This window comes from Sturnira hondurensis, unplaced genomic scaffold (assembly GCF_014824575.4).
Source record: "Sturnira hondurensis isolate 20B ecotype Veracruz unplaced genomic scaffold, ASM1482457v3 Scaffold0022017, whole genome shotgun sequence".
In the NCBI taxonomy this organism is placed as follows: domain Eukaryota; kingdom Metazoa; phylum Chordata; class Mammalia; order Chiroptera; family Phyllostomidae; genus Sturnira; species Sturnira hondurensis.
The window spans coordinates 415,762-429,141 of NW_028094648.1; the positions used below are offsets into that span (position 1 = coordinate 415,762).

Below are 13,380 nucleotides of genomic sequence, written 5' to 3' on the forward strand. Positions count from 1 at the left end.
ATTAGAGCCTGTTTTATTTACAATTTTGTACTCTTGCCCTGAGCTCTGAAAATGTTGAGATTGGCTTATTCCTTTCCACAGGGGTTTGAGCCTGTTCCCTTTGCCAGAACATGCTCTCTTCCAAACTCTTGCAATGACAGGTGGTGATGTGATCCAGGTATGTGACCTAGCAAGGAGCTTCTGGGAAGTATTTCCCACTGTGATCATGGAAGAAAAACCCATGAAGAAAGGCTTAGGAAAGGAGGCCTTTTTTTCTCTCTTCTTTCCTGCTTGTGGATTAGGCTGAAGGAATGATGCCTGGAGCTGAGGGAGCCATCTTTGAGCCATCTTTGAGCTGACACAGTGAATGACAACAGCAAACATGGAGGGGAACGATAAAAGATAAAAAGAGCTTTGGTCCTCATTGACACCACTGAGGCATTGAACCAGCACTGGAACCACCTATCTTTTGACTTGATGTTCCATAAATCATCAGCATCATTGTAATTCAAGCTACTGTATGGACCAGCAGGGACCATCTTCACAGAAACATATACTTCAGTCAGAGAAACAATCTGGTGACAAAGTCACTCTCAATTTTTTGCCATATTTGCACACTGCTTTTACTATTATTACTTTTTCAATTATCTCTGTGTCAGTTTTTAAAGGAAATATATCAGTCATAAATTTAAAAAAAAGAATCATTTCCCATTATAGAAGATGATAAAGATATATAAAATGAAAGCAACACTGAAAATAAAATATAAAACAAACACTAAATACAAAATTAAATCAGATCAAATTAAATTTATACAGTTGAGGACTCCAAATTTAAGTCTCCAGCTTTCACTATTTCAACTGCCTACTCAGCATGTACAATGCAGTGTTTATTAAGTGTTTGAAAGTTATGTTTCACTCACTCCCTTCTGATCAACCCCTAATATATTTTGTCCTACAATTTCGCACATTTCAGTAATAACACTTCACCCTCCCAGCACTCTGAACCAAAAATCTTGAAATCACACTGCGCTCCTTTCCCTTATTGCCCATGTAAATTAAATTAGCAAATTCTGTAAATTCTCTTCAAAATATACTCACAATCTTAGCATTTCTTATTAAATAAACTAATGAATAATTAAAGGATACACAATAAAATCAAAGATCATAAATTAGAAAATTAAGTAAAATAAATGTCTATCAGTAAATGAGTAGATCAAAAAACTATGGTTCACTTACATAATGGAATACTAAGCAGTAGAAAGAAAGAAGAAACTCCTACCCTTTCTGACAGCATGGATGGAATTAGAGAGGATTAGGCTAAGTGAAACAAGCCAGGCAATGAAAGACAAATACCATATGATCTCACCTATAAGTGGGACCTAATCAACAAAACAAACAAGAAAACAAGATAGAATCAGAGACATGGAAATAAAGACCACACTGACAGTGATCAGAGGGGAGGGGAGGGAATAACAGGGAAAACAAGAGGATGAGGCAAGTCAAGGAACATGAATAGAGGACTCATGGGTATGAACAATGGGGGGGATTGGCATGGGAATGTAGGAGGCAGGACAGGGGAGAGCAACAGGAAAAAAGGAGGGACAACTGTAGCTGAACAACAGTAATCCAAAGTTAAAAAAATAAAATATAAATCATTGTAATGTAATGCCATTTACAGTGGGAAACTATGTAAGTAATATGAAACAAATGTTATATAGTCACAGTTATTCTCATATGTCTTCCACTCTTATGAAAATTACCATGTTACCATTTCTGGGGGAAAAAGCTAAGAGTCCTATGAATAGTTAGTTTAGATTAATTCTGCTGTGGTGTATACAATTACTTCAGAAATGTTGGTTTCATAGAAAAAACACACAACCTGATTTTCAACCTTTCCTAAAGCCTGAACTTACATTTTATTTTGGATATAAGGTAATCTGAGCCCAAGCCAAATATATAGAAAGAAGGAGCTGCTAATTTTTGTTTTTATTATAAAGAAAAATTATTTTTCCCTTAGGTATTCTTTCAAGCTTTCTCAATCTCAGACTAAAATTGATTCTCCTAAGTCTGATATAAATCTAATTATGCTGACGATGAGTGAAACTATTATTTGATCTCAAGGTATAATGCACAGCAATTCCAGGGTGCCTGTGACAGTCATCCTTCAAACTTGTTTTCTCAAATGTCAGCTCTCAGTGCGTGAAGTACACTGGATACAATGAACGACACATAAAATGCTGGTTCCATGCACGAGAATTTAAGTGCATGTTAAAGAAAAGGCCCCCCATTTTACATTTTAGAAAACATAAAGCTACAACCAAATAGCGTAATACAATGAGATTTGCAGTAAAACATGCAGAAGGCTGAGATTTGTGAATTGATGACTCAAATTTATTTACTAAAGAAATGATTGTTAAATGCTGGAATTAAGTTAATCAACAAAGGATTAACTGCTACCTAAAGAAGCTCTGAACTTGTCTGAAGCAAATCTAGTGATAGCACAACAACACAGAGAGCTTCAAAAAGTGTTGCTTGGATTGTATTACACTGCAAGTGAACCTGAATCATTTTGATAAGGTTACGATGCATTTCTGGTGTTATACACCCATGGACCGAGGGTATGGAGGAAGGCTGGAGAAAATGAGAAAACCGACAGATGATATTCATTTGCAGAATTTCCTTAAACATCGTTTTACTTTATTACAATAAATATAATAAACCTATTCCAGGTCTGACTCTTTCCCAGAATTGAAGGGTTTGGGGTACATATGGGCATGTGGTAGTATACAAAATTTTTTGTAAACACATCTTTAGAATAGTTTGTCAACCTAATAATCTTTTTACAAGAGAGATAGCAGTGTTCAAACACACCTCTAAATATTGAAATTAATTTGAAATCTCTAAAGTTTTCATTTTAACTTAGTGGTTGAGTGGTGAGACGTAAACTATAACACAGTCAATTGAATGGAGATGTAAGCTAATGTTTATGGATTATATGACTATACTGAGCTTCCTTTTTGAAAATGCAAACTAACATGTCAACATTTTATATTATTAGTTAATATTCTGAAAAGAATGGGGATTTACTAAAAATAATTTCTTCAAAACATCCAGAAAATGTTGAAGTGGATGAATATTTTTGTTAACACAGCTCAGAAATAGATATATTGTTCTCAAAAAGGTTCAAACTCCTGGATATTGCTCTAACTACAGTATAAAGATGACACCTTATAAAAAGAAAGCTATACATTAACATATCATTTAATAGTATAAATGATCATTATTAACCTATTATTATAAAGTAGAAAATTTAAAGGTAAAATATTCTTGTGAGATTACTGCATTTTTTATGGTTGTATCAATTTGCTTTTCTAGAACCCTACAACCCTTGATTCTGGAACAGATTAATATAATACAGCTAGTCAAGCTGAATGAAATTCTGACTTAACTATTTCTACCAATATTTAGAAACAGTCCTCAAAATGAAATTTACCTTCTAGAGTAACAAAGTAAGTTATTATGGGTGCATTTTGTATCTTTCCTGAAGTTATTTAGAAGACTTCTTTGATTTCTTTGCATGTGGTAGATGTCCAAGCTCACTGAAGACACTTTTTTCCCCTTCAGAACTAACTACAGAACTTGCTATTTGTTAGTCAAATGAGCATTCCACTCCTGAAGCCAATTCTTTGTGATAGTTTAAGTTTGACTTTAATAAAGAGTTTGACAGAATCATGTCATGCAACTTCTTAATTACATCATACGGTAAACAGAGCCAATAAATTTTAATGGGATTTTAATAAGAGGTTGAGCAAATTTCATGATGAAAAGCACTATGGACCAATTGCAGCAATATATTTCCACACAGAGTATTAAAAATAATAAAACTATTCTATATGGGCATTAAATTATGTGCCATATGCTTTACATGTATGATTGTACCTAATTACCACTCTACTAGGAGCATGTAGATACAATTATTCCTGACACAGAGGAGATACTGAGACAGACAGCCATAATGGAACAGAAATTGTTATAATCCTTACAGGACTGAACAGAAATTGAACCCCAAACGTGTCTGACACTGTAGTTATTCCTCCTCTCTAATGTCTTCCTTTAGCTGCGAGAACCCAGGGAAGAAAGGAAGTGAAAGGTGTTTGTTCAAACCATCTGACAATGTCTTTGCTGACCCATCACTCAGGTAAAACCTAAGTTACAGGGAGGGATCAGATCAAAAAATGACCAGGACAAAATCAGAAGTCTGAATGAAGTCAGTTCACGGGAAAGGGAAGAAGGAGAGACACAGGAGATAAAAATCGAGTACATTCCCCAACCCTCCATACAGGTACCAATTTTCTTTCTTAATCTTAAAAGCTTTTATTATTACTTTTTAGTTTTCAAAGTACTTATGATGTGATTAAATACATTTTCCAAAAGTAGATATAGTTAATAAGTACAGAAACATCATTTACGTTTTAAAGATAAATGTCAAGATTGTCCTAAATGCTGCTCAAGAATTAAAGCTCTATATATCATAATATTTCAGGGATACCATAAGTTAATTCTGTGCTGGTAACATGTCAGTCATTTTTTTAATTCACATTTTCATACATATTTTCAAAATTAGGTTATAGTTCTGTGATGATTACTGTAAGCTCCAATTTCAAATTATCAAAAATTAAACCAAAAAGTTTAAATGATTGGAATTATTTTCTTCTTTCAAATATAATTACCAGTTTTGATGAAAAAGAGACAAAGTACAAGTAAACAAATAGCAAGTAAAATATATTATTTAAATTTAATTATTTTCAGTAAAATTTAAAAACTGTCATACCTCATTTCCTCTTTAATCATATTACATAATTCACTTTATTCGTTCATTTTTTCCAGAGTATAGCATTAATACAGTAATGAGCAAGCCAAATGTGTACTTGAAATCAAATGTGTTTATAATGAGTGATGTAAATTTGGAATTAGAATGTAATTCAATTATTTTTTAAAATGATCATTAAATTGTGGTCAATTGGAGTCAGCAAGGTACAGGATTAGGGAAGAGAACATCAGTAGAAACACAGCAGGGATAGAACACAAAGCCTAAGAAACACATCTAGACCTGCCGGAGGGACACACGGATTAAAGAGAGGCCGATGAAAGAACAGGACAATCGGATCACGAGCAATCATTAGCCCATCGTGGGGCAGCTGGACATTCACGTAAGAGTAACAGGAAGCCACTAAAGAGTTTTACCAAAGAGAGTTGCATGGCCAGATTTAAACTTTTGAAAAGATCACTCTTGCTGATCAAGACAGGGGCAGGAATCAATATGGGGAAAGCAGTGAGGAGACCACGGCCATGGCTCTGTAAGGAGTTGACAGTGGCCTAAAAGGAAATGGTGGCAGTGACTTAGGGAGAAGCAAACACGTTTCCAGTGGAGGACATTTTTGGTGTGAAAGAACATGTATAGTAAAAGCAATACAGATTTTGAAAAATGATTGTTTTAGAAAGACAACAACTTCTAGAAAGTCTTATATGGTATACTTTTCTTTTAATAAACTGAACAAAGTGGTCTGTCTTATTCCTCACTTTATAAAATTACAGAAAAACCAAAGCAAGCAAACATTATTAACTTCTGTGCTCTATCTCATGTACTAAAAAAAGTACATGAGAAATGTACTTTTATACATTTCTCCAGAGAAATGTATAAATGATTTTTATACCTTTAAAAAGAATATTCTCACACCACATATGTCATTTAAAAATACTAATATTTATTTTTGTTCAAAATTTTAAAATGACAAAATTTGTGCTTTGCTTACTGTTCAAAATAATTACTAGTTTTCTTAAATTCTTCTTCCCTGATCAATTATGCCCTATTGATTTCTTTACAAGCACTTCTTAAATAGTTAACACATTTAAAATAAAATGAAATGTCCTTCAGATTCTGAAAAGTTCTGAGATATATTTTCTTCTTTACTATCTCTCTTCAATAGCCCCATATATCCTGTAGATGACCACCTTTCCTACTTCATAGAGAGGAATAGACAGAAATCCCTCAATTAACTGCATTATGCTGGTTTGAACATCACACTTATTTATTTTATACAGTCTCAGTGGAAAACAGTTCTCCTTCCTGGCTTCTGGTAACTCTGGAAAAAGGTCCTTCATGAAATCTAATGTAGTACAGTTGCTTTACTATAGTTCTGGCTCTCATTTCCTATAGTTCCTCAGGTCACAAATGTAACAATAATTCCTTTTCTTAAATTTCTGCCCAATCTAATCCTTGTTCTTTCCTATTTGCATATCCATCTTCATGTCTCCTACATCTTAAAACTACCTTCTGTACCTTTTCTGATAAAGTACCCAATTTCTCTCTTTGTCTTATTGACTTTTTAAAAAGCATCATCACATGCTGTTTGATTTCCTCTGCCCACTTGATGCTTGGGTAGGTTTCATAATTATGCCATTTTAAATAGGACAGGAGGCTCAGTAAGGTTGATAAACTTCCCAAAGTTTCTACAGTATGGAGCAGTTTACACAGAATTCTAATCAAGATTTTCTTATTTAAGGCTCTGATTTGAAATATATAGCTTGATGCCATCCATGCCACTATGTAATTATTTCCTTTTGTATATTTGTTTTTCTAAATAGTAAATCATAAAGAGTTATTTCATACTACCTAAAGAAATGTATATGAATGATGAAAGAACAAATCTATCTTTTAAAATACATGATTGCACTAAGTAGATGACCTTTTACTGATTCTGAACATGTTGAAAGCTAGTACATAAATATCAATGTTTTATTTGCTTATTTTTGGTAGTACTTTAAAAACATGACAAACGACAATCATTATTTTTATATTGTTTTATACTAAAGAATAAGATACTAGGGTGTTGTAAGTATACTAAAGTGAGTAAATGTACATTGTGATAAAGAAAATATGTCATTTAATTTACCCAATCACAGTTTTACCAGGATCATATAGTCCAAGGAACTAAAGCTACATATTTTTGTTTTTTAAGTACATTTTATTTTTTAAAATAATTTATATGTTTATTTTTAGACAGAGGGGAAGGGAGGAAGAAAGAGAGGGAGAGAAACACCAATGTGCGGTTGCCTCTAGCGTGCCCCCAACAGGGGACCTGGCCCGCAACCCAGGCATGTGCCCTGACTGGGAACTGAACTGGTGACCCTTTGTTTCGCAGGTTGGTGCTCAATCCAGTGAACCACACCAACCAGGGCTGTTTTTAAACTACATTTTAAAAGGGCAGTGTAATTGTACACAAATCAACAACATAATGACTATTATCTCAACTATTATTAAGACTTACAAAAGACTATTACTTGCAGTAGATAATTTTAAGTTTACTTCATTATATTATTATTTTCTAATTCCTCAGCTATCCTTCTCAATTAATTTAGGCAGATAATTGATTCAATAAAATGAATCACTTAATGTCAATATATTTTTGTCACTAAAGTCTTTAATGTATTAATTTATTCTGTAGACATTCGTTGAGGCTTTACTATGGGCAAGGAACTATGTCAGGCACTCAGTGTAGAAAGATGGAAAATGGGTGACAAAGCTGCTATCTGAGTAGTTCAAGGAGAATGTCAGCAGCATGTGAAAATCACAGGTGACCTCAGGAAATTTCAGAAAGTACATTCATTTCAACCCAAACATTTAATCAAATTAACACATAGACAAATTATACACAAAGGCAATTTAATACACAATATACATTAATGACTAAATATATCTGAACACATTTGTCTTTCTCAAATGTCATAGACTGTAAAGGAACAAGATAGATATTTTGGTTATACCAAGGAACTATATTTTTTTTTCAGACAATGTAAATTAGCTTATGTTTTCTGTGTATAGAAAGGAAGTACTACTAGGGTAGAAAGTAATGTGAATATTTTCATACATCTGCATGGCTAGGGTTTTTTGCACATAGACAAGTGGGATTTGGGTTAAAAGACAAACCTGGGAAGCTAAAAGATGATTTAGTGACTGCGTAGATTAGTGATAGACATCTGGAGGGATTTACTTCCCATGAGGTAAAAAGGTTAACATTTCAAAGGTGAGAGAAGGCAAAGCCTGGAACCATACATTTATGTTCCAAATGATTTTATATCAGGGAGTTGAAATTTCTCCTCCTATCTCAGGAGAAGAGATAGGCGTCTGTATAACAGTTCCTGTGCAAATGCCCAGATTAATACTTAGGGGGGTCCTCTCTGCGGTGTAGAATCCCCCTTCTGGTACTCACAGATGCCACCATCTGGCTCTCTTCACATAGTTCTGATGGGGACATGGAATGTGGAGAACTGATGCTGTTGTCACTAAGAAATAATACTCTGCCTGACCCCAGAAACTTCATATTTGCTTTCAGAACAAAATAAATAAATGTATATATTAAAATCTTCTCATGCTGTAAATCAGAGTTGGGGGTGTTTCCTTGAAAACAGAGCTTCGTTGGACCCATCAGGCAGATCCAGTTACCTTAATAGTCAATACATGATTTTATGCAGCAAAGACAACACACTGATTTTTATCATTTTGTTATAAGATTTCAATACAACTAAAAGCAAGGATAGCTTAGTGTATCAAAGCAAGGTAGCTTAAAAAAAGGAAAGAAAAAAGAAAAATCACTTACTTGATATTATCAAGACAGCCCGATTCAGGTTTCAGAATGGCAGTATGATGAAACATTTTATACAAAGCAATCCCAAGGAAGATTACATTAAGCTGAAATGTAAAAGGTACTGTTATGTACCATAACTGGAGTAAAGTAAGTCTATTCAGCATAACAGATGAGCTGTTCTGGGAAATTAGCTCTCACTACACTTTTAAAGAAATTGGATCATAGATGATTGCCTAGTCTTAGTAAAGGCAACAAGCCAGTTTGGGGAATTGGAATATCAATGAGGTACAAAGCACTGTTATGCCAAGTACACACAAATACTAAAATCGATCTAGTTTTGAACCAACAGATCAAAAGGGTTATAAAATTCTGGTTAAATTCTGATGTTAAAACAAGCAGGATTAAAGTAGAAGGGGCATGTGACGAGGCTGTTACATTACTGAAGTCAAAGAGAGTATATGATTTAAAATAATACAAAATAAACACTTCCAGTGTAAATTCCATATACCATATATATGTAAACTGTAGAAAACCACCATGTCAAATTGCCCTTGATCACCTTAATTGTTTATACATTCCAGAATTTGGGTTTGGGGAAACTAAGAAAACCCAATACTAAGTCCCACAGAAGCTCTTTAAGTAATATAGGGTTGCAATCTTTTATCACATTCAAAAAGCATAAGAGAGTAAAAGTTTAAAAAAATTCATGGGGTAGTCAAAAAACTTAACCTGAATGAAACCCAGTTGGTGGGAGACCTAATTTGAATGGACATAGGGCTCTTCATGTCTTTATTTTAACTTTTCACATTTTTTTCCTGCTGAATTATTAGTGTCTGGTTGCAGACTCTTGCCTAGTCGCTCCTGTGAGTACTGGCTGATATGTTTGATCTGGGGTGACTGCTTATTTATCACTAGAAATAATATACAATATGTAGTACATGTACCTTATTACCTGTATAAAGTCTGAAAAAAAGGTCTGAATTTCAAAATATATCTGGGATTTCAAAATATAGCAAAGGATTTCAGAAAGGGACTTTTGAATACTTTATTCAAAACCAAGGTTATTTTTTTTCAAAAAATGGATAACAACTTTATATTTTTAATTATCAAATCTGCAAATGATACTAACAATTATGTAATGAGGATGAATAATTCATATTTCAAATCAAGATATTATGCATTTAAAAATGACAAAAAAAAATGACTCCAGAATGCTTGCTTGTGGCATTTTTACATGAAATTGTTTCAAATTTTAAAATTTCAAGATTTATATTAAAACAATCAATAAGCTCCTTTGCCACCTTTCCAATTTTTGGTTCAATTCATATTTCAGATTATCCATTTGGAACTGCAATGTTGGTCAAACCTAAGTCATCACCATTCAAAAATTTACAAAACCAAACGGATTCTGTAAACTCAGGCTCCTCAGGAGCCACAACAGTGCATAAACTTGCAAATGAATGTTTTTTTCTCCCGGTGGTTTTGGTTAAGTATTTTACGAATATAAAAGTAGACTATAATGAGTGTCTAATTGCTTGAGTTATGTAGGGTCAAATAAGTATAGGCTTTACTCAAATTAATCTATGTAAATTAAACATAGTCAGTACAGGGATAGTGAAAGCTTTATTTCTTGACCTGGAAAACATAGTTAATTAGGAGTTCTTACCATAATTATCAAGGTCGCTGGTCCTATAAAACTCCAAATGAAGTAGGTGTCGAGTCGGAGCCAACATCTGCAATGAAACACAAGGGAGAGAGGCATTCAAGGACTGGTTATGGGATATACATCAAGAGTGAGCCAGTGACAGAGAAGAATGTGAGCTGCAAAGCATTCCACTGGGAGACAGGAAATATTACATTGCTTGTTCATTTAAATGCTGAATTACTTGCCCAATTTCTGACAGCACTATTGATGGAGTAAGATAATTACCCCTGGAGGAAGCAGGAAAAAATGGCACAGAGCCTATTTGCTAAAGCCTTTGTCTGTCATAGAAACCTTAAAAAAAAAAAAAAAAGAAAAAGGAAGAAAGAAAAAGCCATACACACAGCCATTAAATAGAGTAGCTTTAAGCTATCCTTTTCGCTCCAATTATGGTGCTACATAACCTGTCTCTCAGCTGTCAGGCAAAGTGACATTTTCCTGTCAAGAAGATCTCAGGACATTCTGTACAAAGAAGAAATAAATTTGCTATCAGAAGATTGAAGTTTAATTAGGTTGGGCAGCCAACCTTTGAGAGTTCTTGAGTCTTAAAAAGTGCATTGTTACCGCTAGCGCTTCTGGGGTCGCAAGTGATCCTTAGCATCCCATGAAGTTGATTCATGACCCAAAGTAAATTATTAATCACTTAATTTCAGCTACATTTAATACTCCCCGATTCTTAAAGCCTCTGGGAAATTACATTTTCATTCTTCGGGATGACAGGAAGACAAAATGCAAGTGACTAGTTAGGAGAAAGATTAATGTAAATTTTGAACAAATTACATTTGATGTTAAAAATCATATCTTGAATTATTTGCCATTTTGCTATATTGGAGGCATAATTTAAAAATAAAACATCACCAGCTGAAACTCTTCATGGGTGACTTGCTAAGTTGTCTAAACCTTATATCTGAAGTATGTAAATATACTGCTTTTGAAATAAAAATGTTATTTAAATCTTGGGAATAATGGAATACAAAAGAAGCTATGAAGAAAGGAATTCATAAATGTCCATCAACAGAGAAATAGGTAAATAAAGTGTTTCCAATTCACATGATGTAATGTTACGCAACACTTAAAAGAAAGTAGATCTTTATGTCAGTAGGATTGATCACCGTAACAAAATTAAGTGAAAAAGTAACATAAATAATGTATACCAAATACCTTTGAACTGCATATACACATACTTCAGGTAATACATTTTTGACAGATACATGTGTGTGATTTTTTTTTATCGAAAGAGGGAAAATAACCAAACTCATTTAATAGTTGCCTCTCACTTGGGAGTAGGAAGGATTAGAAGTGGACCAAAAGGGCTTCAGCCATGTTTTATTCTAATAATTCCTGAAAGCAATGTGCCAAAATACTGATAGTTTTAACATGATTAATAGAAGCAATGATAGTTATGATTTTTTAAAACTTCTTTGTGACTTTTAAAATTATAAAAGGTTCAAAGTCAGGTTTTTAAGCAAACAATTCCCATATTACCTGAAAAAAATTATCTCAAGTTGACAAAATGTGGATGCCATCTAAGTTAAACATATATAAACTAATTTTAATAGAAGAATAATATTTGTGCTCGAATAAGAAAGTGACTACAACCTCATGGTTTTTACATGGACAGATGACTTCTCTTTATTCACAATAGACATAAGAATCCTATTTGAAAAAAAACACTACTTGAGAGACAATTGATACTTAAACTATTAACCATTAGGTTAATCAATTGGTTATCTTTTGTTGTGCTGTTATTAAAAAACTTGGTCATGGAAAGTAAGACTGTGGTGCTGCCAATAAGCAGAAACAAACTGGAGATGTTGAGGTTGCAATATGAACACTGTCTTCATTCTGACCTCTAGAGTAGTTGGAATATTCATGGGTCTCTCTAAGTTCTCAACAAAGACCATATTTTCCCTCAAGATAGGAGGAGTAAAGGACAAAGCATAAAGCATGGACATTTTCCCAGATCAGAACACGCACACACACATACACTTCCAGAATGTTGCTGAAATTACAACATGGTACCCTACTAATATTTCATTTAAGAAGGAATGTTAATAGTACAGGCCCTCTTCTTTTGTAGGTCAAACAAGTTTTTGAAACCCAATCTGAGAATTAAAATAGGCTTGCAGCAAATTCTTTTTAAAAGAAAATGCTTCAAGAACTTCTGAAAATGTTGCAGCTTATGAACTTCTTGAGAAATAATTTAAATTGCATTATTATAGGGTATCTTTGCCTAAGTAGGGAATTTCAAATTATAAATAATCTTACCAAATATTTTCTTAAAATAAAATAATGAAAATTTTAATAAACTAATTAAATTTTAAGATTATAATGTTTTACATCTTTTAAAACAATCTCAGCTTAGCAAATGCTTTATTTGGAAATTAATGTGTTTTTGGCATAGTTATCTCTGACTGTGGATGTGAAATCATTTAGAAGTTACTAATTTTATTCTTTAAGAAAATTCTTCAACTTCTGCTTGCTGCAATAGATTTAAATTCCCTTCAGATTTGAGCACTGAAAGAGGCAATATGAAACACTTAAAATGTACTAAGTAAATCATCCTTCCCTGAGAACTGCCTGGACTTGACTGTCTTCTGAAAGGCAGTGTGGCAAGGGTCCCTTGTCTAATTTGATTGCCATATGGCCACACCTGCTGTTGTTTTTGGCCCCGTGCTGCTTTCTCAAAGCTTCTCGTATTTCTTCTCTTTCCCATTAACCAACTACCTTAAAAGATTTTTCTCTCCCTGAGTTCCCTGTGTGGATGTAACAACAATTCTCTCTGGTTTAAAGACGAAGGTGTTGTCTATTACATGTATGTTACATCATACCTGGTACAGATTACATGCCTGGGCACACATGTCCCACTTCATAGTATTCTGTAACCCCTGACTATTCAATGTCACTTAGATGCAATGCAAAACCACTGGTTAAGACATGGACAGATTAGAAAAACAAATACTAGAAGAATGACTTATTGCACTAAGCACAATAAAGTCCAGCTCACAAAAGGTCAGATAGACCTGCTATTGAAGAACAGAATTTATTTTGTTA

At 33.6% G+C, this 13,380-nt stretch overlaps 1 protein-coding gene across 10 annotated transcripts in view; it reads right to left on the bottom strand.

The window, feature by feature from the left end:
- ADGRL3 (adhesion G protein-coupled receptor L3) overlaps positions 1–13,380 on the bottom strand; it is a 761,742-nt gene that overhangs the window by 62,036 nt on the left and 686,326 nt on the right. For all 10 annotated transcript variants that reach the window (XM_037034108.1, XM_037034105.1, XM_037034109.1 and 7 more), the window contains 2 exons: positions 10,291–10,357; positions 8,637–8,728 (listed from right to left, as the gene is read on the bottom strand). In XM_037034108.1, the coding sequence (XP_036890003.1) occupies positions 8,637–8,728; positions 10,291–10,357 (159 nt within the window). The remainder of the gene's footprint in view (positions 1–8,636; positions 8,729–10,290; positions 10,358–13,380) is intronic.